The 25,070-nt window shown below is 47.8% G+C and overlaps 1 protein-coding gene across 4 annotated transcripts in view; it reads right to left on the reverse strand.

Annotated features, from left to right (window-relative positions):
- MAPKBP1 (mitogen-activated protein kinase binding protein 1) overlaps positions 1–25,070 on the reverse strand; it is a 124,391-nt gene that overhangs the window by 68,907 nt on the left and 30,414 nt on the right. For all 4 annotated transcript variants that reach the window (XM_068161397.1, XM_068161398.1, XM_068161399.1 and 1 more), the window contains exon 3: positions 18,482–18,573. In XM_068161397.1, the coding sequence (XP_068017498.1) occupies positions 18,482–18,573 (92 nt within the window). The remainder of the gene's footprint in view (positions 1–18,481; positions 18,574–25,070) is intronic.

Genomic DNA, 25,070 nt, shown 5'->3' on the forward strand with positions numbered 1-25,070 from the left:
AGGGACTGGAGCAACGGGCAGCTGATGATAGGGAGGTTGGAGGAATGAAAGGATCACTGAGACAGTTCACAAGAAAATGTGCCCATCAGTCAGACAGGAGAGACTGAGAAGCAGGAGAAAATGGAGCCTTAAGCAGAACCTGGCTGGTCCCAGATGCAACCAAGAGGGATGGAACAACAGCCAGAACATGGCTGAAAGCCTGAAGAGCTTTGCATAAGGCTGAGAGTGCAACTTTTTCCAGGATGGATGTCACAGAATCACAGCATACTGTGCTAATTATTGAGAGAGGACTTGTCTCCATATGCTGTGGTCTCCTCCCAAAGTTATAGCTGTCACAGGCACCTGGACAAGTAGAAGAGAACAACCCTCCATCCTGACAGGCCAGCCAAGACACCTGCTTTGGGGATCTCTTGCTCACCAGTTGTGCTCCACCCCTCCACTAGCTCTCAAGAGCCAGAACCTCTTCCTTCAGCATCTGGATGACACCCCCAGATTTGCCATTCACTGCAACAGGCTGTAAGCTCTGTGCTGAGTCTGAAAAGCTCCTGGCCTTGCCCATTCTGAACTTTCCTTGATCTGCCTGTAGCTCTGTTTTACTTATTTGAGCTGTGACAGCAATTTCTCTAACTGACCAGGTGTCTATGGCTAATTTGTTGCACATCCTTTTCTCTCTGTGTGACACAGCCAGAGTTTTATATAAATAACAGTAACAAGCAGTTATTTTTTCTAGACTGAGATATTTACAGCTAACACAATCATGTACTGGAGAGAAATGCAGGCATGGTGTGATAGCAGAGGCCTTGAGAAGTGGAGATGCAGGATGCAGTGCAGAGGAGTACAGCCACAGAGTGATAAGAGATGAGGCACATGCTTGGCAGCAAGGACTCCATGGCTGTGAACAACTCACCCAAGGTCTGTTAAAGACACAGAGACCTGGAGCTGGTCAAAACAGGTTGAAGGAGGGAAAACAAAGAAATAACACCCAACAATGCAGGAAAGACACCATACATAGTGAATTCAGAAGCACTGGGGAGCTGCAGACCAGCTAAGAAGGCTGTGGAAGTGTGTTAGCAAACACAAAAAATGACCCAGATGGGCCCTGGAGTGAGGAAGAATCCAGGGACAGTCACAGTAAAGGGCCACAGAGGCTGAAGATTTGTGCTTTTACCTTCCAACAACTCACTTTAAGATCCAGAGAAGCAAGACAAGCACAACACCAGGAACACTGCACAGAAATGAAGAACTGTCTTAAGAGTTTTTGCTGCACTAGCACAATTACTGAGACTTGTTCTGTATTGAAGCATTCTAATACATTATTAATATCATTTGTTTCTCTGTAGTAATCAGTGGCAGAGTAAAATGATTCCTGAACTAGAGTATTAATAGTTCAGTTATACTAACAATAAACTCCTGCCTTTTCTGATGTGTACACACAGTCCATGTATACGAGGTGTGCTTCCTCTCTGCTCATAAACAACACTGAATGTAACAAAGCCCAAGGGGAGAGGAAAGAAAATGCACAGGTCTAGGGGAAGAGCAAGCAATGAAAAACAAATTGAAGAGGGAAAAAAACAGAAGAGAGAGAGAGAGAAAATATTTTAAAAGCCCAGGCACATAGCAATTCAGAGGGAAAGGCAAGATTGGAGGTGTTCAGGAGGAGACTTGATGGGGTGCTTGGTGCCATGGGTTAGCTGTTTAGGTGGGTTGGATTGGTTGATGGGTTGGACACGATGATCTTGAAGGTCTCTTCCAACCTGGTTTATTCTATTCTATTCTAAAGGCAGAGATAAAGGGAAGTTAAGTTTGCAATAAAATTCCTGCAGAATAACCAATCTGCCATCAAGAGCTGAGCAAATTCATCTCCTCAGCCCAACAGAGAAGATGGGGGCCCTCTCTGAAGGCACCCTCCTGGGAGCAAGCAGCTCCCTGCAGAGATTTGCAAACCCAGCTGGGCTTCCACAGGATCATCTGGCTCTACACTTCAGGTCTGCACCGGCTTCTCTGCTGGAGCAGCTCCCACCACACCACAAAAGCTTCAAAAGCTGAAGTAGTGTCTTCCTTTAAAATCAAATCCCAAAGGAAAAATATATCCTGCTTGCAAGCAACTGGCTGACACCACCGCTTCCAGCAGCAAGCACAGCCAGAGCATTCCCTCACTGCCTCAGCAGCTTGGGACCATGGACAAAGATCTATACATCAAACTAATCATCTGGAGCAGATGAACATGACAGCTCATGAGAGATGCCCCAGGGCTTTAATTGTTTAACCATGAGCAAGTAGTACAGTCAGTATTAAAGTGGCATCAAAGGAGCAACCCAATAAGTAATGCAATTTAAACTCTCACCCTGCTCTCAGCTAATTAACCTTCAGAAAGAACCAGACTGAGGCAGGTCTGTGTCCCAGCCCTGTCCCCACCGTCATCTCCCTGGAGAGAACAGACATGCAGGGGTAAGGCTGGGCAGGCCTCTTGATTGTTCACTGACCCAACGTTGATCTCCTTTGCATTCCAGAGCAGAGGACGAAAGCCCCCACTGCGGCAGAGGAACTGGAGCAGCTTTTCTCCCTGAATGCTTCGGCGAGCCTCAGCTTTGCTGCGGCTCTGTAACAGTGTAAGAGACATAAAGATCCAAACCCATTTCTTCAAAAGCATGCAGTTAAAGAATCACCCACTCAGACTGTCATTGTTTGCAGCTCCTCTAGGCACAGGCAAAGCTCACAGCTGCCTTGGGCAGCAGGCTGCCAGGGCCAGCTAAAAGGCTATAAAGCCTCCTGCCGACCTTGCCTATTTGGAGCCCTATGAGGTCAGGATGGTGGATGCTGGAAGAAGGGACAGGGGGATCCTGCTTCTCCCCACAGCTGCTGGTGGTGTCACAACCCAGGAGCAGCCTTCTGCAGGTCCCAGTCCTAAATGTAAAGAGCTCCTGTAGGCTCTGTGCCCCAGCACTGCCCCTTCTCAGAGCAGGTACAGCTCAGATGTTGCCAGGTTGGCAAAATCCAGTTCCGCCTGTGTGGTATGAATAGAATAGAATAGACCAAACCAGACCAGAGCAGGTTGGAAAAGACCTCGGAGATCAAGTCCAACCTATCACCCAACACCATCTAATCAACTAAACCATAGCACTAAGCACCCCATCAAGTCTCTTCCTAAACACCTTCAGTGATGGTGACTCCACCACCTCCCTGGGCAGCCCATTCCAATGGCCAATAGCTCCTTCTGTGAAGAATTTTCTCTCCACCTCAAGCCTAAACTTCCCCTGGTGCAGCTTGAGACTGTGTCCTCTTGTCCTGGTGCTGGTTGCCTGGGACAAGAGACCAAGCCCCACCTGGCTACAACCTCCCTTCAGGTAGTTGTAGAGAGCAAGAAGGTCTCCCCTGAGCCTCCTCTTCTCCAGGCTAAACAACCCCAGCTCCCTCAGCCTCTCTTCATAGGGCTGTGCTCCAAGCATTGTGACAGCTCTGGCTTTAAGGGAAGATGAGCATTCATCTCGAATTTGTCTGTATCTCAGCATAATACAGAACACTTTAAACGCACTAAACTCTTTCTTCAGAGGAGCTAACGAGCATCAGCTGTCAGGAGATCTGAAAAGACAGTTTTCCTGGAAGGAGAAGCAATCACAACAGAACTCAGTTTTGCTTTCTCATATATCTACATCTTCTGTCACAGAGAAACATAGCCCGGTTACAAGCCAAGATCAAGCAGCATTAGGTCAACGTTGCAAAAGCCTAGTAACTGACACCACAGGCACGGAAGTGGCTGGTATCAGCTCTGTTGGCTCTTGACTGCTAACCTGAAGAACCAGGTTCAGGTGGACAATAGCCCAGTTTTCATGTACTGGACACAGCTTCCAGCACTGGACACAGCTTCCAGAACCAGCCTAGCAGGGAGGGCCAAGTCTAACATCTGGTTCCGAAGCAATAACCAGGGCACTTCTGGGCACACTTACAACATACCAAATACACACTGCTTCTTGGCACTTCTTGACTATCCTAACATGATGCTCTTTCACCTTTAACTTGTTGGCTTCCTGACACCAAGAGAAACCCATGCTAGATCTCCCAGGAAGAGGAAAAAGCATCACTTCCCTGTTGTTCGCACCTGGTGATGGGATATATCCTTTGGACTGTATGTACATCTTTTAAGTTAAACTCTGTGATTTGTGTCAGGGTTGCCAGGAGACATAGTGCCTGTTTTGAGATTCTTGCAAAGGGTGGAGCTCAGCTGAGGCAGTTGGTATCTCATTTTCATCCCAGCCTTTGCTATTCAGTCCCCATTCCCCCCCTCCTTGCTATTATGCAAGCTCAGGACTTGGCTCAAGAACAACTCGTGTTGCTGCACCAAGGCTCTGGTTGCTTGGAGGTAGAACTGCTGGAGAGATGCAGAGCAGGTAGAGAAGAGAGCAGGTTACTACCTGCAGGTACAGAGTACAGAGGGTTTCGGGCACTCCTGCTCTATGCCATCCCCCTCCTTTCTCAAGCAAACCCCAGGGAGTTGCAGAGCTTCAAGCTGAGAAAAGTTCTCCATGTTCCAAAATAGCCAAGGCAGCAGGAGCTTTGTAACCACTCCTCCTGCCTATTTCACTGGCATGTGATGGCTTTCCAAACCTCTCACAGCTTCCCACTTGCAGAGCTCTACCAGAGTGTTTAGCTCTGTTATCACATGAAGCAAACATGCTCATTCTCTCGTTTCAGCTTCTTTGCACAGAAACTGCTGGTGACCCCCAGCACAGCACTGACTCTTGGTTGTTGTTGGGGGTTTTGTGTTGTTGGGATTTTGGGGGTTTTTTTGACAGTGCTTCCCTTTAGTTCACATGCTGGTTAATGAGATCAAAGCACAAAGGATCAAAGCAACCATCTACATGGGATTAGGTCTAACTTGCCTCCCATTTTGAAAATCAAATTGGTACAACTGGCACAGTAAGGGACTGAGGGCAGTCACTGTTTCTCATAGGGGGATTGAGTCCACCAGTATATTTGCAGATGACACCAAGTTGGGAGCAGCCGGCGATCTGTTAGAGGGTTGAAGGGCTCTGCAGAGGGAACTTGACAGGCTGGACAGATGGGCAGAGTCCAACAGGATGGCATTCAACAAGTCCAAGTGCTGGGTGCCATGCTTTGGCCACAACAACCCCATGCAGTGCTACAGGCTGGGGTCAGAGCGGCTGGAGAGCAGCCAAACAGAAAGGGACCTGGGGGTGCTGATTGACAGCTGCCTAAACATGAGCCAGCAGTGTGCCCAGGTGGCCAAGAAGGCCAACGGCATCCTGGCCTGCATCAGGAACAGTGTGGCCAGCAGGAGCAGGGAGGTCATTCTGCCTCTGTACTCAGCACTGGTTAGGCCACACCTTGAGTCCTGTGCCCAGTTCTGGGCACCTCAGTTTAGGAAGGACATTGAGACACTTGAATGTGTCCAGAGAAGGTCAATGAGGCTGGGGAGAGGCCTGGAGCACAGCCCTATGAGGAGAGGCTGAGGGAGCTGGGGTTGCTTAGCCTGGAGAAGAGGAGGCTCAGGGGAGACCTTATTGCTCTCTACAACTACCTGAAAGGAAGTTGTAGCCAGGTGGGTTTGGTCTCTTCTCCCAGGCAACCAGCACCAGAACAAGAGGACACAGTCTCAAACTGCACCAGGGGAGGTTTAGGCTTGAGGTGGAGAGAAAATTCTTCACAGAAAGAGCTATTGGCCATTGGAATGTGCTGCCCAGGGAGGTGGTGGAGTCACTGTCCGTGGAGGTGTTCAAGAGGGGATTGGACATGGCACTTGGTGCCATGGTTTAGTAGTCATGAGGTGTTGGGTGACAGGTTGGACTTGGTGATCTTCGAGGTCTTTTCCAATCTTATTGATTCTATGATAGTAAAGGCAGGTGGAAGTCAGTTATGATCAAGAAAATCATTAAATAGCAACTGTTGTAGCAGCTCTGACCAGCATCCTTGCCCTGGAACTAGGAGATCCCCTGAAAATGGCAGGAGTCATTTTCACTCCAAAGAGCAGTAAATTCACAGGACTGCTCCAAGAAGCCCTGCCTTTCCCTGCTTGCAGCTTCAGGAATCCAGCACAGGGAAGCAGTGGAGGATTCAAGTGGTGGCAGGGGAGTCAAGTGGTTTTTCTTTGTCACAAGAATTTTCACTGCAGTCTTGCAAAGGTGGAGGGAAAAGAATATAAAGGGCATTCCCATTTCCCTGCTCTCACTTTCTTCATCTCTAACATTTTTGGTGACAGCAAGAATCCACACTCTAATATAATCTTTCTTGAGGTCTCAGCTAATACTTCAGGCCCCCCCAAGACACACTGCACAGGCAGTGCCTGGACCTGCCACACTAGTCATGCAAGGCAGTGTGGGACTGAAGCTACCTAACTAGATTTGCCCTACCCACACTACCAAACTTTATTTACAGCTCACTCGCCCTGTTGCAGCATCACACATGGAAAGAAATCACCTCTCCAGGATTTCCATCACTGGAGGCGAGAGCACATTCAAGCTGCCTCCATGCACACTGCAGGCAAGGAGCCTTCCTTGGCCCAGAATAAGGGTCCTGAAAGTCATTCTTACACTAAAAGCCACCCTCAGGTTTACTGTCAATTAAGCAGAAAAGTTGCTTTCAGTTAACACAATTGTGTGCCATGCTGTGGCTCTGAAGGGCCAAAGTTCAAAGGCACATGGTATGGAACAGGAGAGGGGTGGATAAAGAAAAGCTTTCGCTTATTTCTTTGAAGAAATCAAAGCATTTGGGTGTAAAAAACACTCTGATGCTCAAAACAATGCAAAATGCAGCACTGAAGACATGACTATGCATCTTCCATCCAATTTCCTCTACAAAACCATTCTGAGAGCACTTCTTTCCATCACTACCCTGTTCTGCTCTCCTGTCTCTGCCAAGAACGAGGCTTGCCCAGAGCAGGGAACAGGGAGAAAAGAGGACACAGAGGGAATGGAGTTGGCAGCTTCTGGTGTTCTTTACCTCAATCAAGCCCTTAACTTTCTGTGCATATGCCTACCACAACATCACCCAAGCACATGTCCCATGTATGGAACCAGCTGTGGGACAGTAGGCAGGAGCAGCACACTGTATTAGGCACTCAAGCAGGGGTACACTGCCTCTTCATGAGCCCTACTTGTGCACAAGCCCTATGAGGAGAGGCTGAGGGAGCTGGGATTGTTTAGCCTGGAGAAGAGGAGGCTCAGGGGAGACCTCATTGATCTCTACAACTACCTGAAAGGTGGTTGTAGCCAGGAAGGGGTTGGTCTCTTCTCTCTAGCACCCAGCCCCAGAACAAGAGGACACAGTCTCAAGCTGTGCCAGGGGAAGTTTAGGCTGGAGGTTAGGAGAGAGTTCTTCACAGAGAGAGTCATTCATCATTGGGATGTGCTGCCCAGGGAGGTGGTGGAGTCACCATCCCTGGAGGTGTTCAAGAGGGGACTGGACGTGGCACTTGGTGCCATGGTTTAGTCATGAGGTGTTGGGTGACAGGTTGGACTCGATGATCTTTGAGGTCTTTTCCAACCTTAGTGATACTGTGTGATACTGTGCTGTGAAGACAGGCTAAGAGAAGAGAAGGCTCTGGGCCTTGCAGTCTTTCGGTACTTAGAGGGGGCCTATATGAAAGATGGGGACAGACTTTTTAGCAACAGGACAAGGAGTGATGGTTTTAAACTAAAAGAGGGGAGATTTACATTAGATGCAAGGAAGAAAATTTGTTACAATGGGTGTGGTGAAACACTGGCACACATTGCCCAGGGAGGCAGCAGATGCCCAATCCCTGGAAAAACTCAAGGTACAGTTGGATGCAGTTCTGAGCAACCTGACCTAGTTGAAGATGTCCCTGCTCAATGCAGGGAGGTTGGACTAGATGACCTTTAAAGGTCCTTCCAACCCAAATCATTTCATGATTTTCTTGCCCCTAACACAGTAATTTTGAAGGTGAGGAGGGAAAGAAGAAATAGGGTTACCAGCTTATCTCTGAACTGAACCCAGTTTTCTGCTCAACTCAAAGCAGAGTAGCCCATACCCAAAGGCAATGCTCTCAGGCAACTTGTCCTGGGGAAAGGCACCTGCTCCCATTTGTGTTACTCCCTATCTCCACAGGACTCCTGGTGAGCAAATTTGTGAAACCTTTCCCCAAAATGTTTCATTGCAATTGGACCATTCCCTTGAAAAAGTCTAAATGTCAAAACCATAGAATCAATAAGGTTGGGAAAGACCTCAGAGATCATCCAGTCCAACCTGCCACCCAGCACCTCATGACTAACTAGACCATGGTACCGAGTGCCACATCCAAACCCCTCTTGAACACCTCCAGTGATGGTGACTCCAGCACCTCCCTGGGCAGCACATTCCAATGGCCAACAAATGTTTCTGTGAAGAGCTTTTCCTCATCCCATCTGGCAATCTAAACAGGTCAAGGGGTTTTATTGGGTTGTTTGGTCTTGTCTGGTTTGGGGTTTGCTTTATTTCGTGGCTGTTGCTGTTTAAAACTCTGCTACCAAGGGTCACCAGATTCCAACTCTGATTTATCCCTGAGCCCACAGGGTGGGTCCAACCACTGGAAGGGCTACAAAAGGAAGCACAGAGTGCTGCTCCTCACTTGGGGACATTCTATAGCAGCAGCATGCTGGAGATAGAGCAGCATGAGTCCAGCCCTTTCCTGAATAGAAAGGAGGAAGCACAGAAGTAGGGATGAGCACAGGCTCACTCAAGAAAGGATGGGGTGTACAAAGGAAGTGTTTTGGGAGAAAGGGCTGATATCACCTGGCTTCTGTGGAAAGGCAGGGGATAAACAGGCACATTGGTACCTGGCAGCCTGAGGGAGGATGTCCTGTCAGACCTGCTGCTGCTGCCAGAGCCTCAAATAGCAACTGCGGGACAAAGCATCACATTTCATCTCTCCTTCTCCTGAGGCTCTAGCAGCTGGCTACAGAACAGCAACCCATCCCCTTGTAACCTGAAGGCTGGATTAAGTGTATGGCACTCTGGAGACGTAACCAGAAGCTCTGTGCACGTCAAAACAGCAGTTCTACATACAGCAAAACACCAGCTTGTCTCCAAGGGAGCTGGCAAAGCCAAACAGCACCACTGCCTTGACTAGTTTTTCAGTATCAAGTGTGACACAAGGCACAAAGGCACAACAGGTACTGAAGCCAAGCATCCCACAAGATTCCCACTGTCCATCACAAGAGCTTGAAACCTACTCCACTGCTGGCAAAAACAGCATTAACCACTTCCTCAGCCAGCAGCTGTGCTCAGGCTTCCAACACCTTGCCTCCAGCACTGAAACACCTCAGTGCTGCAGTCAGTTTTCAGTGCATGCAGCAGACACAGCAGCTCTTTTAGCAGAGACTCACCACAGCCTCCCTCTGATTTAGTATGAAGCTTTTCTGCCCAGCTCTTCTGACACTTTGTCCTATTTGTCTCCCTTTTCAGCCAATTTGCTGCAGGGCTGCAGATGATTCATGGCTATCTCATTATTTAAGAGTCTTCCAAATATTATGTCCACAGTTGGTTGTTGCAGGTAAAGATTTTCAGTTAATTAGATATGACATCAAGAGCCCCTGCACACACACACACACACACTTGGAGCCTGGCTGATGGAAACCTGGCTGACAGGTTTGATTCCATTCCACTAAGAACCATAGAATCAATAAGGTTGGAAAAGACCTCAGAGATCATCAAGTCCAACCTGTCACCCAACACCTCATGACTAAATAAGCCATGGCTTCAAGTGCCACATCCAATCCCCTCTTGAACACCTCCAGGGATGGTGACTCCACCACCTCCCTGGGTAGCGCATTCTAATGGCAAACAACTCTCTCAGTGAAGAACTTTCTCCTCACCTCAAGCCTAAACTTCCCTTGGTGCAGTTTGAGACTGTGTCCTCTTGTTCTGGTGCTGGTTGCCTAAGAGAAGAGACCAACCCCCACCTGGCTCCAACCTCCCTTCAGGTAGTTGTAGACAGCAATAAGGTCTCCCCTGAGCCTCCTCTTCTCCAGGCTAAGCAACCCCAGCTCCCTCAGCCTCTCCTTATAGGGCTTATGCTCGAGACCTCCCACCAGTCTCATTGCCCTTCTCTGGACTCATACCAGGGGAGTTTGTCCACTGCTCTGGGTGATCACTAATGCTGTTGTGTTTCATAGAATCACAGAATGGTTTGGGTTGGAAGGGCCCTCCAAAGTCCACCTAGTCCAACCCCCTCCGCAGTCAGCAGGGGCATCCTCAACTAGATCAGATTGCCCAAAGCCCTGTCAAGCATCACCTTGAGTATCTCCAGGGATGAGGCCTCAACTACTTCCCTGGGCAACCTGTTCCAGTGTTCCACCACCCTCATGGTAAAGAACTTGTTCCTAACATGCAATCAGCATTTGCTCTTTTCTAGTTTGAAACTACTGCCCTTTGTCCTATCCCTACACTGCTTCTTCATCTCCCTTTGTCTATATAGAATAGAATAGAATAGACCAGACCAGGTTGGAAGAGACCTTCAAGATCATCGTGTCCAACCCATCGACTAATCCAACCTACCTAAACAACTAACCCATGGCACCAAGCACCCCATCAAGTCTCCTCCTGAACACCTCCAGTGATGGTGACTCCACCACCTCCCCGGGCAGCCCATTCCAATGGGCAATCACTCTCTCTGTGTAGAACTTCTGATAGGGATTCAGAACTGCATTTAACTGCTCCTTAGATAGGAAAAGGGCATTAGCTTCAGGACTGCATATTTGATATCTGTGAATCAAATAGGTCAACAGCAAGAGAGCAGGGAAGAAGCCTTAGCCCCCTTAAAACCACTCTGAAATAAAAATATCACAGTTATGATTCTCTGGTCTGAAAATAAAGCACTACTGCAAAGAGGTTCTCCATTCTCTTGTCACAAGTGCAGAGAGTTTGCTCACTTGCCAGAAACTAACACTGGATTAGGCTTCCTCTGCCCACCCTCCCAGTCTAATCTACATTAATAAAAGCAAGGAATGAAAGGAAGTATTTTACACTTCAGGTCTTCATGACTCAGTGCAGATATGCTCCAGTGGGCATTTAGAACAGGGAGATTTAAGAGTTGAAGTATCTCTGCTTCCTTCTGAGAGATCTATTGCTGGGGAAGGAAAGAGAGCAAAGGGTTTGGATACTTTTCATCATCTTTTTGGACACTTTCAGGACTCTGAAACTTGGTGTTATTCCTTCTTGGCACAGGCAAATCTGTGTGGTTTGGTTGTAATGGCCCAACTCAAACACAGCTGCAGTTGCAGCTCTTCAATTCAAATCATGTTTAGCAATCTCAATGAAGGGGATTTGCTTATCTTCCTCTCCAGGTCCACCACAATTGTGCCAGCTGGAAAATCTTCCCAGATGGTACATACAAGCACAGTAGAAACACTCACAAGAAATGCACTAACAACAGTCCAGATTCCTAGGAGACAAGGAGGGGAAAGAAGTCTCCTCCTTGAAATGCAACTGTCCTATTTTAAAAAGGACTAAGCATGTTGCTTCTGGTGTGGCCAAAGATGCTGACATTTGCTTTAGACCACAGATGAGAACTATGTTCATTTTAGGGCAGGTTTCTACAGTCTTTACAACACCACAGGATTCTTCTTTAAAACAGAATATACAAGGAAGGCCTAGACATTCTCCTTCAGAAGTTTGGGTTAAGTAAAACTGAAGGAGGCAGCATCAGCAGAACTGCATTTATCTACTGGCAACCCAGCAGTTTGAGTATTTCAATGTCCCTGTACCTATTAAAGCTGCATTTGGGATCCAGCCCAAGGGTGTTAGCATCTATGCTTAGGAAAAATGAGTGAAGAACTGTACCTGCAGAGAGCAGGAGAGCTTTGCACAAAGTTAATGTGTACCACAAGGTACACTGGATCTGTAAAGCAGTGGATTTCTAAAGGCAACCACCACTGGGACACTCCAGCAAAGTGATCAATTATCATAGTATCATAGTATCAGTCAGGGTTGGAAGGGACCACAAGGAGCATCTAGTTCCAACTCCCCTGCCATGGGCAGGGACACCCCACACTAGATCAGCCTGGCCACAGCCTCGTCCAGCCTGGGCTTAAACACCTCCAGGGACGAGGTCCCAACCACCTCCCTGGACAACCCATTCCAGGGCTTCGCCACTCTCATGGTGAAGAACTTCCTCCTCACCTCCAGCCTGAATCTCCCACCTCCAGCTTCATTCCATTCTCCCTAGTCCTATCACTGCCTGACATCCTGAGAAGTCCTTCCCCAGCCTTCCTGTAGGCCCCCTTCAGATCCTGGAAGGCCACAATGAGGTCACCTCGGAGCCTTCTCTTCTGCAGACTGAACAGCCCCAACTCCTTCAGTCTGTCCTCACAGGAGAGGTGCTCCAGCCCTCTGATCATCCCTGGAATAAGGCAGGGGTACTTATCATCCTATAAATCAGGATTTCACTGTCCTTGTAGCCACCACTTCTAACCTGGCCTCAATGGTTCCAAGTCTTGAAAACAAAATTCAGTTCAGAACAGCATTTTGCATCTTTCACCAGCTGTCACCTATTAGGTGTGCCTCTCAATTCATTACTGCACCCCACTGCCCAAGACTTTCCACTGTAAAGAGGACAGAGAGAGAGAGCAAAGCAGCATCACACCTGGGAAAGTCACACAACGTCTATCCTAAATGTTACTCTTCCATTGCAGGTTATATGCAGCTTAAGGTAAAGGGAAACTGTTCAAAGAGGATAATTTATTACGTTGTGGAGCAATTTATCTGCATAATGATGGAAAATGATGATTAAAACTTTCCAAGGATGGGCTGGAAACCACTTAGCTTTACAGTCTATCTACCGGAACGGGAAAGAGGTATCTGGGACAAAACCAGCAACCACTTCTGGAGCCACTTCTTTCAGATCCCAGTGGGATTTACCACTCAATTATGTGAGACAGCTCCACACGTGCTGAGCAGACTCCTAGCTGGATTAAAAACAACTCACTCATTTCCCACCGTGCTCCTCCTCTTCCTCCCTTCACTATGACACAGACCATGGTCACAGCCCTGTGATTGCAGGACCTGACATTTACCTCCCTGATCTGTGGACAGAGAGCCAGGAGGGGTATGAGTCAGAAGGGCTGACAGAGCTAAGAGGCTTCCTCTCAGTACTGCAAACCAGCCAAGGAACAGAAGGAGACACAGCAAATGAAGGAGACTGGCTCGATTCTGCTGCAGTGCAGGTTGGCACTTGAGAGGTTGCTGCATTTATGTCCCACATGAATGGCACAACAGCAGCAAAATAACATTTTGCCTGGGCAGCTGTGCAGTCTTCTGATTTTGAACACACACCACACCACTATTCATTTCTGAACATTAGTTGTCCTGTCTTAAAAAAACCCTCAGGGTGATAAAGGTGAAACAGAACAAGTCCAGGTCTTCATCAAGATCCTGTGGCTAGAAAGCAGCAGGAGAAGAGAATATCTCATCTTAGTTTTGATGGTATGGTTCCTTCTTTCATTGTCCCTCCCTTCCTAACTACAAACAAGGGTGGTTCATTCTGAACTGGTACAGAATATGGGGACTTCCAAACCATTTGTTCAGCAGATGTACTGCACACACACCGACAGAGCCAGGGGACCACATCGGTGCTGGCTACAACAGTTTCTGGGAGAAACCCAAAGAAACTCACTTCACTGTGCCTCAAAGAGGATTCACTGTGTTAAAACCGTGTCTGCCTTCAGCAGGAGTTGCTGTATATTAAGAGCTATGCTAGAGAGCTGAAGGTAGGGGAAAAAACATGCAAGCTGAGAGCGGTGAACTCATCACACGTGCTATGTATGGGATACGTTTCACCAGCAGGGAACACTAAGGTGAAAATCCCTGACTTCTATCAGGATGGCTGGGAATTGTTGAGCAGAGTTAGAGGGAGGATTGATTTGGACAGAACATAACAGAATAGTGTTCAAAAAGGCAGAGCATGCTGAAGAGCTCCTATGAAGGAAAAAGACAGGCTGCACCCTGAAGCAAGCAAGTGCCTCACATGAAGACAAGGCTCCCAACCAGCTATCATTATCAGTGGGGAGCCAAGGCAAGAAGAATAAAGAGAAGCAAACTAAATCAGTCATACAAACCCACAGGGCTGAAAAACAACAGCAAGCACAACCCCAAAACCAGATAAGCTGACCCAAGCTATCTGAGCAACTGACCTAGAATTTAAATGGAGATGTTGTGTCCACTCCTTTTTTAACTTTTTCAATGCAAGTCATCCTCAGAGGATTTTCTTAGCTTTGTTTCCTTTCTTGTTACTAGGAAACAGAACCTCAACTAGCTACTGGGGGGAAGGGAAAAGAGAAACACCACCAAAAGAGAATAAATCAAAATGAGAGCAGAGAAAAAGCAAAGGGGGGGGTGGGAGGGAGGAAATGTGCAAGAAAAGGACAGAGCATTGGTCCTTAACAATTGCATTTCTCGCCCCTCACCCCTCCCACAAAACTGACTTTGTTAGTCCCTGCATAACTCTGACAGATTAAACTAAGCTACTTTGGGTTTATTTCACTTGCCAGCATAAGAACAGGCAAGTGTAGGCAGTGGATGTACAACCTTCAGAGAGGATGTCATTTTCTCACCTGTGTTGCCTTATCTCCCAAGACAACAGCCTTATATGAAAGCAGTGGCCTCCTGGTTGGAGTCTGTTATAGACCACCCAACCAGGATGAGGAAGCTGACAAATTATTCTATAAGCAACTGGAGGCTATCTCAAGATGATCAGATCTTGTCCTTGTGAGTGACTTCAACCTGCCAGATATCTGCTGGGAACTTAATTCAGCAGAGAGGAGGCAGTCCAGAAGATTTCTGGAGCAAATGGAGGACTGCTACCTGATGTAGCTGTTAATTGAGCCTACCAGGGGACAGGCTCTGCTTGACCTGCTGTTCTCCAATAGAGAAGGGCTGGTGGGAGATGTGATCATGGGAGGCTGCCTAGGGTGCAGTGACCACGAGATAGTGAAGTTTTCAATACACAGGGAGATAGGGAGGAGCACCAACAGAACCTTCACCCTGGACTTGTTAAATGCCATCCCATTGGACTCCGCCCATCGAGGTCCCTCTGCAGAGCCCTTCTACCCTCTAACTGACCAACATCTTCTCCCAACTTGGTGTCATCTGCAAATTTACTGATGACTGACTCAATCCCCTCATCCAGATCATCAATGAAGATGTTAAAGAGGATGAGGCCCAGCACTGATCCCTGGGGCACACCACTAGTGCCTGGCTGCCAGCTGGATGTGGCACCATTCACCACCGCTCTCTGGGCTCGGCCCTCCAGCCAGTTCCTAACCCAGCACAGAGTGCAGTGGTCCAAGCCACAAGCTGACAGCTTAGCCAGCAGTTTGCTGTGGGGGATGGTGTCAAAGGCCTTGCTGAGGTCCAGGTAGACCACATCCACAGGCCTCCCCACATCCACCAGACGGGTCACCTGATCATAGAAGGAGATCAGGTTGGAGAGGCAGGATCTGCCCTTCCTAAATCCATGCTGGCTGGACCTGAGCCCTTGGCCGTCCTTCAGGTGTGCAGTTATTGCTGCCAGGATAATCTGCTCCATCACTTTCCCTGGCACTGAGGTCAGGCTGACTGGCCTGGAGTTTCTGGGTTCCTCCATCTGACCCTTCTTGTGGATGGGGACCACATTGGCCATTTTCAGGACACTGTGGCTTTGGGAACTGCTTCTTTCAGGAGGTTCAGAAACTCCAGGAAAGAGAAAATCCAGCAATGAAATCAGATTGTTGGTTGGGTTTTGTTTAATTCACTGTAGGCAAACCAGAGGCCATGGCTAAGGCGCTGCTCAAAGAATGCCTGAGCTTCTCATGCACAAGTCCTCACTATGTATGCATTCGTATGACTGAAGTGGGTGAAGTCAGGGCACCTGGGGCAGCTGTTTTGATCCTAACCAAATGCACCTAGGTATGTTGAAAGTGCTCTTAGGAAAATACAGAGCTGTTACCTAAATCCAGCTTTTAAGGGTAGGGCAGACTGGAGGAGCAGAGCATCTGCAGGCCAGGATTGCAAAACCTCAGCTGAGCGGAAGGCTGAGGAAATCCCTGGAGAACCTGCAGCACAGGTGAAGATGACCAAGCTGCATGGACAGGTCATGAACCAAATGTGCATGAGCCACTTCCAGTCTGTTACATCAGCCTCACGTAAGAGGCTTTGGGTGTCTAGTAAATTAAAACAAATAGACATAAACACAGCCAATGCCAGGATTCTGGCACATCAAGAGAAATTCACTGGAAATTCAAGAGGGGATTGGACGTGGCACTTGGTGCCATGATCTAGTCATGAGGTCTGTGGTGGCAGGTTGGACTTGATGATCTTTGAGGTCTCTTCCAACCTTGGTGATACTGTGAAATGAGAACAGAGAAAAAGCACAAACCAAACAACAACTCCTGAACTAATGCTGGTTTTGTTAGAGATTGTCTTGACTGCAGCAAATGACAGCAGCATCACAGAACATGCCAGCCATGGCACAAGAGCAGCAAGTCACACAAGCCACTGAACTGCTACAGCAGTATATTCCAGAGGTTTCCTGCCCAGGCCATGAGATGCCATCACCAACAAGTAAGAACAGGAATTTCTCTGTAAAGCCCTAAGGAATCACATAACCTTTTAATTACCCAAAAGAATCCCAGGTGTCCTCATGCTTGATTAAATCAATGTTAGGCATGCACAAGCTCATCAGAGGACATCACTATTAACTAATCTATCTTTAGCTATGCATGAGCCCAAAACATCTGTTTGCTCCACTTGTTTGCTTCTCTCCCTCCTTGCCCTCTTCAAGTCTGAACTTACTCAGTATCAGAAAAGATGCAGAGGAAGAGGCAACACATGCTGGAATGCATTTGCCTGGATCCAAAGAGCTCAAGCATAAAGGATGCTGTCAATGCAGATATGGATCTCAAATAGTCTGGAAGTTAACAGACTGCTCACTGACAGAAAAAGAGGCAATGGGTAGAAATTTAAACACAAGAAATTCCAACTGAACACAAAAGAAAAACAGAACAAAGTCCCCACACTTCTTTTTTCTGTCTTCAATCTTTTCCTCTCTTTTTCCCTTTTTTGTCGCTGTTTTGTTTGGTTGGGGGCTTCTGGGGAGGGGTATTATTCATGTGTGTGTGGTGGGTTTTTTGGTTGATTGGCTGGTGGTTGTTGTTGAGGGTTTTTTCTTCCTGTGAGAACAGTCAAACACTGCAACAGGCTACTCAGGGAGGCTGTGTAAATCCTCATCTCAGGAGATATGCAAAAGCTGCCTGGCCGTGGCCCTGAGCAACCTGTTCTGGGTGACCTTGCTTAAGCATGGGAGTTGGCCCAAATGATTTCAAGGGGTTCCTCCCAACCTCAATGATTTTGTGATTCTGTGAACTAGGCTATCACCAGGATGGACAAAAATTTCTACTTTCAGCTTTTGTGTCTAAGAGCATAGCTGTGCAATGCCTCTTGAGGATACTGCCCTTCCTCTTCTCCTTTAGCTTGCTGACCAGCAGAATAAAGTAGCTTGTAAGAAGAGCTGTGCTCATGTGAACTTCTGTAACCCAGCCAGCTAGAGTATCCCCACACAGTGCTACATAAGGCAGTGAGGGTCCTCCTCAAGAGTCACTCTTCTGTCTTTCCAATCTGTTCCCACTACAGTATCATATCTTTTGACCTCACTCATAAATGTATCCCATCTCAATAACCACACTTACACTGGCAGGGTAAAATGTTTTTCCTCCTCAGCTTTTCAAAATGCCATCTGATATCTCTGCCTGCCTCTTTCACAGCCCATAATTCCAGGGCTTTGTTCTTTCAGATAATTCTCATCCCACAGATCAGCAAGAATGACATGCTCTGCTCCTCCAGGGACACAAGCCCTTTGGGTGAGCTCTGCCTTCAGCACAATCAGGATCTGTTCTCAGTTGTCTACGATTTTGCTAGACGTGCAGCTCACAAAGCCACCTCTCCAGCCGTCAGCTACCTCTCTCAAGGTATCTCTTTTTCTGTCCAAATCAGAGTCTCCTTCTGGATATCTCTATCTAGACTTAGACTGCAGTTGATAGATGTGTTGCACTCCAGAGAACCCACATGCAAGGGGCTGCCAGCCTAAAATCTTTCTCCTCATTTGGATGAGGAACACACAAAGTCACAATCTGCAAGAAGGCTTTTGTCAGTTCATTGAAAGCATCACCTGTTCCATTAGGTATTCACTGGCTTGAGCACATGGAGTCACGTGCAAGTTCACCACACTACAGAGCAGAGTTAAAAAGCCCACATCCAAATCAGAGAAAAGGAAAAGGGTTCCACCAAAAGGGATCCCATTAACACTCGGTGGGTAAAATGCAATCCTCTCCCTTGCTAATGACACTAACAGTGCTCAGTGCCATTGTTCTCTGGTGTTAAAAGAGTAAAGAAAGGCAAACGGCCTCCCTGCAGAAGACCATGGTGGAAACACCCTAAATCTTCATGTTGATACATCAGTCCTGCTTTGTCTTAGCTTTGAAGAATGTGGCTAGTGACTCACCCTGCTGGATAAGCAACGAGGCCAGTCCTGGGGTCGCAGGCTAATCCTCTGCCTCCCGACACAGTTATCCCCAACACCTTCTCCAAAGTCACCTAGTGAAGGAGAAAAACAAAACAAGAAATATTATGAAAGGTGAGTGCAGTTCAGATGGACCTACACACAGATGCTGATGGTCTGGTTCACACTGGCACTGAGGTGAATCTCAGCTCCCAGAAATGCACTGGCAAGCATCCAGGTAGAGAAGCAACTCAGGCACAGTAAAATACTGCTAGGGTACATAGAAGGGGTCATCATTCCACTGATTACTTTGTCTGTGTCAAAAGTCAGAGGATTGCAGGCAGCAGGTAGTGCTGGTGAGAAGCATACTCACTGTCCTGCAATTCCCATGCTCCAAGCAAGAGCAGCAAATCACTTTTCTGGTGCTTCTTCCCAAAACATGTTTCCAGGTTGACCCACTCTCTTTATCCCTTCCATCCACTAATAGCTCATGCAGCCTGCTACCAGTCCCAGGTTCCCAGGAACTGAAGAATACATTTTCTTCCCACAGTGCTGGAATGGGAAATCACACCCAGGGAACAGGGCATCCCTCCCCAGGAATCTCAAAGGGCAGAACAGCTTACATGGCTGGGTTCACAAATCCATACACCAATGACCAATGCTCTCACCCCTGAGCAAAGATCTCCACTATTTTTAGGACATCAACTGGTTCAGAGGTGACATTGGCATCTCCCTAAGCAGACCTTAATCTCTGGGACAGAGGTACAGGGAGGGGTTTAGATACACTGGTGGCTCTCTCTCCTACCTTCTGCTTTTCAGATGGGATACCTGTCCAGAGCAGCAGCCAGATCCTCATCTCAGCCACACTCAAGAACTTCCAGCTGTTAACTATTCTCTCTGATAGTGCTGATTTTGGCATCTACACTTGCATGGCCACAAACTCCCTGGGCTCAGCATCCACCTCTTGCATCATAAGAAAAGCAGGTGAGAGAAGAAGTAGCTGCAGAAGTAGGTATTACAAGTACTTCTGGACGTGAGGAGGAAGCTCTTCACCATGAGAATGGTGAAGCCCTGGAATGGGTTGTCCAGGAAGGTAGTTGAGGCCCTGTCCCTGGAGGTGTTTAAGCCCAGGCTGGATGAGGCTCTGGCCAGCCTGATGTAGTGTGAGGTGTCCCTGCCCATGGCAGGGGGGTTGGAACTAGATGATCCTTGTGGTCCCTTCCAACCCTGACTGATTCTATGATAAGAAAACGAATGCAACTGGGAAGAGCTACTTGGAAGATAGAAAGATTCATAGGCAGGCCTCTGAGGCAAGAAGTCAGGCAAAGCAATCAAAAAAAAGGGAAGAGGACAAAGAGACACAAGACAAGATTCTGGGGAGCATTCCATAGCAGAGGAAGCATCAGGAGTTTGCAGTTAGCCCAAAGTAAAAGGCTGCAGTGAGATTAGACTGCACAAAACCTGCTCTCTGACATGAAAGGACTCAACCTCTGAACACAAACCAGTTCTCAGCCCTGGGGTTGTTTTGACCGACACAAAATTGTTCCCTTTCCTTTACATTTGCACAGCTTGATTTTATTTACAATGAATTTGATGCATACATTCCTCCCCAGCACTGCTGTCCCTGCCAAACTCATGCATTTCGCTGGGTCACAGTCCCCTGTTTTTAATTATCATCATCATCATCTAAGTTATATTTGGCTAAAGCCCTAAGGGCGTGGACGTGGCTTAGTAAGTGACTATTGTAATAATTACTGCTATCTTTAATAGCTGCCCTGGAGATGAACATCTTGTGTTTATACCAACATGGTGCACAAAAGGCAGGGGCAGAGCAGGTTCCCCAAGACACCCTGACCATGCAGCTTACCAGCCCTAAGGAGTTCTGCTGTGGGGTGAAGGCACTAGGTGTCATTTTGCTCATGGCCCAGTGCACACACTAGAGACAGAAGTAACTCCCGAGAACCACCTTGCTTCAGCAGGTAAAGCAGGGATGAGGTGCCACCACTTAGAGCCAGCCATTCAAATGTGGCCTGTTTCAAACCAGTGACATGGAAAATGGAAGATTTCATATCTCAGCCCCTGAAACATCTTCTTCCCCCCCCCTCCCCCCCCATTTTGGTAATAATATACCCCAGATACTTTGAGACAGTATGAGAGGACACCAAATTGTCCCCTTCCCCAGTGAAATGACTGTCTCTGGGAACATGGCTTTTACAAAAACCCACTGGATTTTTGTTTAGGAGAAGAACATACAATTAAAAACCTATTTACAAATCCACTGGTAAGGAAAGGAAATAGTTTTGTCCCAGTGTTAAGCTGGAACACAAATGTTGGGGAGGAGGAAGGAGGCTGGGAGGATATCCACTCTTCCAGGCTCGTTAGCAACACTTCCAAACATTTCTTCCTAAAGCAGCCTCACAAATGCACAGAAAGGAGAACTCAGTCCTGCTGCTGAGATTCCAGCTCTTATCAGCAGTTCCCAACCCATCAAACTACAAGAGGTTTAAATTTCTACAGAAACTGCATTCTTGACTGGGAGGGAGGAAGTGGAAGAGACATGTGCCATTTAAGTGCTCCAATCCAGATAAGGCACCAATTACTTGATGCTGTCAGCAAACATCAATTTAGCAATGCTGTGCTTAGCGTAGGCTTGAGCTCAGGCTGGCTGTAATTGCAACTCTCCTACGGGGCACTACTTGACCTTGGCTACGCAGCCATTCAGCAGCAATTTGGCAACCTACTTTCACCAACAGGTACATTTTTGCTCTGTGGGGATGTATGTTGAGCCTCTCAGCATTAAGTGTTACGCCACAGCTGAGCTGATCTTACAACTGCCTGCTCTGGAGGGGTCAAGCTCTTTCCCCCCCCTCATCCCACGCAGCCCAGTGACACCTCCTGCCATTTCCCTCATGGCAGCACTGGCATGGCAGCTGCCTGCCCAGCAGGCCAAAACAGCACAAAACCATGGTGCAGTTTTTGTTTTCTGTTTGCCAGGCTGGGGAAGCCACAGGGAGTTCAAAGCCAGGGGAAAGAAAAACTGTCTTCCTCCAGTGGCAACTAGATCATCCCAGCTGCACCTTCAAAGCCTACCCTGTGCTTGGTGGTGCAGAAAAATCTCCCCCCTCATGGTCTTCAAGACGGAGGGACATGAAAGAAGAGCACAAATTCATCCTGGCACTCTCACCCTACCAACAACAAAATGTCATGCTTGCCCCAGCTTCCTCTCTTGCTCTAGGGTCTTTGGAAGCCCCCCGCTGCTCTGCCAATAGCATCGTTGTGGCAGTGCCAGGAGGTTGTCTACCTTCCTCCTATGGTCAGCACAAAGCTTGACACAGAAGGACCAGCTCAGTCTTGGGGTCCAGTTATTCTATTGCCAATAAGCACCTTCTGGCCTCCAACAGATCACTTTTTCCACTAGAAAAAGACAACTATCAAGGCTGTAGCACTGGTATTGATACACCTAGTGCCATGGAAATAGATACCTGTGTCCAGTGACTCATAACTAACTTTCTGAAAAAGACTCTCCCTCTTTTGCTCCTAGGCTTATCTTTAAACCCCTCCTAATGTAAAGAACCTGAAAGACAACCCCATAAGCCTGTCCAATGGATGTTCTTACAAGACTTTCCACATAACAATCCTTGAGTAACAAAATCTACTTGTTTCAAAAAGGAGTGCATGCAAATCTAAACTTTGATCTCGTGACACTTGTGAGCTCCATTCCCACCACCCTGCCCACAGTGTACTACAGCTTTATCCCCGTGAACAAACCCCAGACTAGGTGACATAAGGGCAAGAGGTTCAGTCACTCAGCACAAAACACAACAGGAGAACAGAAAAAATAGCTCAGAGAGAAACACAGGATAAACTGGATCCCTCTCAGCTTGCTAGCTAAAACAAAACAAATATTAATGTAGTTACTACAGGGCTGAAGTACACCAACTTCAACTTCCTAATCTGGAACTAAAATTCACTAGCAAAGAGGAAATTTGTGGGCACAGGTCTGCCATTATCCCACTTCCAAAATGACAGCCAGATGGGAGTCCACTTCCTCATGGAACCACTGCCATTCAAACAAGCCTCCCAGGTGGCACTTCAGCACATCCCAATCAGAAATAAATCCCCTGACACACCTCTCCCAGCTAACTCCAGAACCTGGAGAGTCCCCCTGCAGACCTGAGACACCACGTTCATTCCCGATCGCTCCCACGCTGGCCCGCTCTGCTTCCCGCAGTCGAGGGACATGTCCCTGCTTGCTCAGGCGCTCACAGGCAATCAATGGGCCACCTCAGCACCCTCCTCCAACCCTGGAAACAACTGCAAGATTAAACCTGTCATTTTGCATGCCTAAATTAGAGGTGCAGGGAGGAGGAGGCTGGCTCTCCACATTTGTTACTTCATCTGGAGGCTTCTATTAATAGCGCTTGGCACTTTGGGCCAAGGTTCTCTATGCAATTTGCAAGGGTTGTCGAATCGATCCCCACACAACCTGCTTCTGCAGCTCACTTACCACTGCCACTATGTTACCTGTAACCACTCCATCTCCATTCCTTCCAGGATCAACTTTTTTTTCCCCACACTCTTAGGCACCAAAACCAGAATCAGCTGTGCAGCTAACTACCTGCCTTGCAAAACCTGAGATTCACTCATTTTCCAGGCCAAAACCTAAATGTGGCTGCTCGGAGCTGCACAAGCGCTAAAAATGTTTAGTTCTTTCTGCTTAAGCGTGATTGGCCATTGGAATGTGCTGCCCAGGGAGCTGGAGGAGTCACCATCACCAGAGGTCTTTAAGAGGGGACTGGATGAGGCACTTGGTGCCATGGTTTAGTTGGTGAGATGGTGTCAGTGATACGTTGGACATGATGCTCTCAAAGGTCTTTTCCAACCTGGTTAATTCTATTCTATTCTATCCTATCACTTCCCCTGTTCCTTCCACAGCAGATTCCAAGATCATCAGATAGTTCCCACACCTGGTAGGACCAGACCAGCAGAGAATTGAGTTCCAGGACTCAGTATACAGACAGGTATTCATGCCAGCCAGCTCTTCCCAGGGAGAGGGGCTTGCTGAAGCCAAATCACACCTGAAAGTCCAAGGACACGTCCAAGAGCTGCCTTTGCTTCCCTCAGGCATGGTTCCATGCAGCATGAGGGGGAAGCCCATGCTTGCGTGACAAAGCCATGCCACATCTGCCTCGGTGCTGAGGTGCAGATAATCTTTTGGACAGGCTGGTCTGAGCAACCCCTGCCAGCCTTGTTTGTCTTTTCAGGAAACAAGATACGCGACCAGCTGTTCCCAGCTCTCACGCAGTGAGTTTCATACTTCATGGAGCTATTTCTGTTGTTTTGAGGAAGTCACCACGTGCAATTGTTTCCACATGCTAAAAGGAAAACACAGAAATCCTTGAAGGATCAGCCTAATTTCAGCCCCCTGCAAACACTCTCCTCCTTCCCATTGTTTACATCCCTTTGGGACCACCTGCACTGCAAAGCCACACGGGAGGTACACACTGTGGCCTGCACATCTAACCTGCCTGCTGTTAGAAAGCAGTAGTAAACACTCCCAGTGCAGTTATAACTGCCACCAAAACACGTGCCAAAGGGGACAACCCAGTCACAATGACAGTCCTGCCTGACCTGTGCCCAGTTCTGGGCCCCTCCGTTTAAGAAGGACATTGATACCCTTGAACATGTCCAGAGAAGGGCAACGAGGCTGGGGAGAGGTCTGGAGCATAGCCCTCTGAGGAGAGGCTGAGGGAGCTGGGGTTGCTTAGCCTGGAGAAAAGGAGGCTCAGGGGAGACCTTATTGCTCTCTACAACTACTTGAAAGGAGGCTGTAGACAGGTGGAGGTTGGTCTCTTCTCCCAGGCAGCCAGCACCAGAACAAGAGGACACAGTCTCAAGCTGTGCCAGGGGAAGTTTAGGCTCGAGGTGAGGAGAAAGTTCTTCACTGAGAGAGTGAATGGCCATTGGAATGTGCTGCCCAGGGAGTTGGTGGAGTCACCGTCCCTGGAGGTGTTCAAGAGGGAATTGGACATGGCACTTGAAGCCATGGTTTAGTTAGTCAGGAGGTGTTGGGTGACAGGTTGGACTTGATGATCTCTGAGGTCTTTTCCAATCTTATTGATTCTATGATTCAAAGACACTCTCTGCATCTCTGCAGCTCAACTGTTTTACTACTGAGCCATAGCTGCTGGATAGGAGCCCCTGTGTCCAAGCCTGCTTGGCCACCAGCAGACTTCTGCAATCTGCTTTCACCTTAGAGAAAGAGAAGAAAAAGAAATTTCCAGAGAAGGCCATTTTTAACACCAGGTATCCCTCAAAGGGTTTCAGCTGTAGGCTGAATGATGATGCTGCTCATCCCATCATCCTCCCAGGCCCACAAAACACTAAGTAGGAGTTCAGTAATATTCAGCCCCAATTCCCCACACTCATAAGATCAAGAAATTAAAGAGTTTTCTGACTCAATCACCTAAGTTGCACCTTCTAATATTAACTATGCTCTCCTCTGGGCCCCAAAACTCATCATTCTCTACAACAGCAAATTACTGAAGCATGGAAATAAAGAAGCAACACATTTGAGAGGACACATGCAACC

This window comes from Melanerpes formicivorus, unplaced genomic scaffold (assembly GCF_026170545.1).
Source record: "Melanerpes formicivorus ecotype bairdi unplaced genomic scaffold, bMelFor1.0.p_v2 SCAF_58, whole genome shotgun sequence".
Classification (NCBI taxonomy): domain Eukaryota; kingdom Metazoa; phylum Chordata; class Aves; order Piciformes; family Picidae; genus Melanerpes; species Melanerpes formicivorus.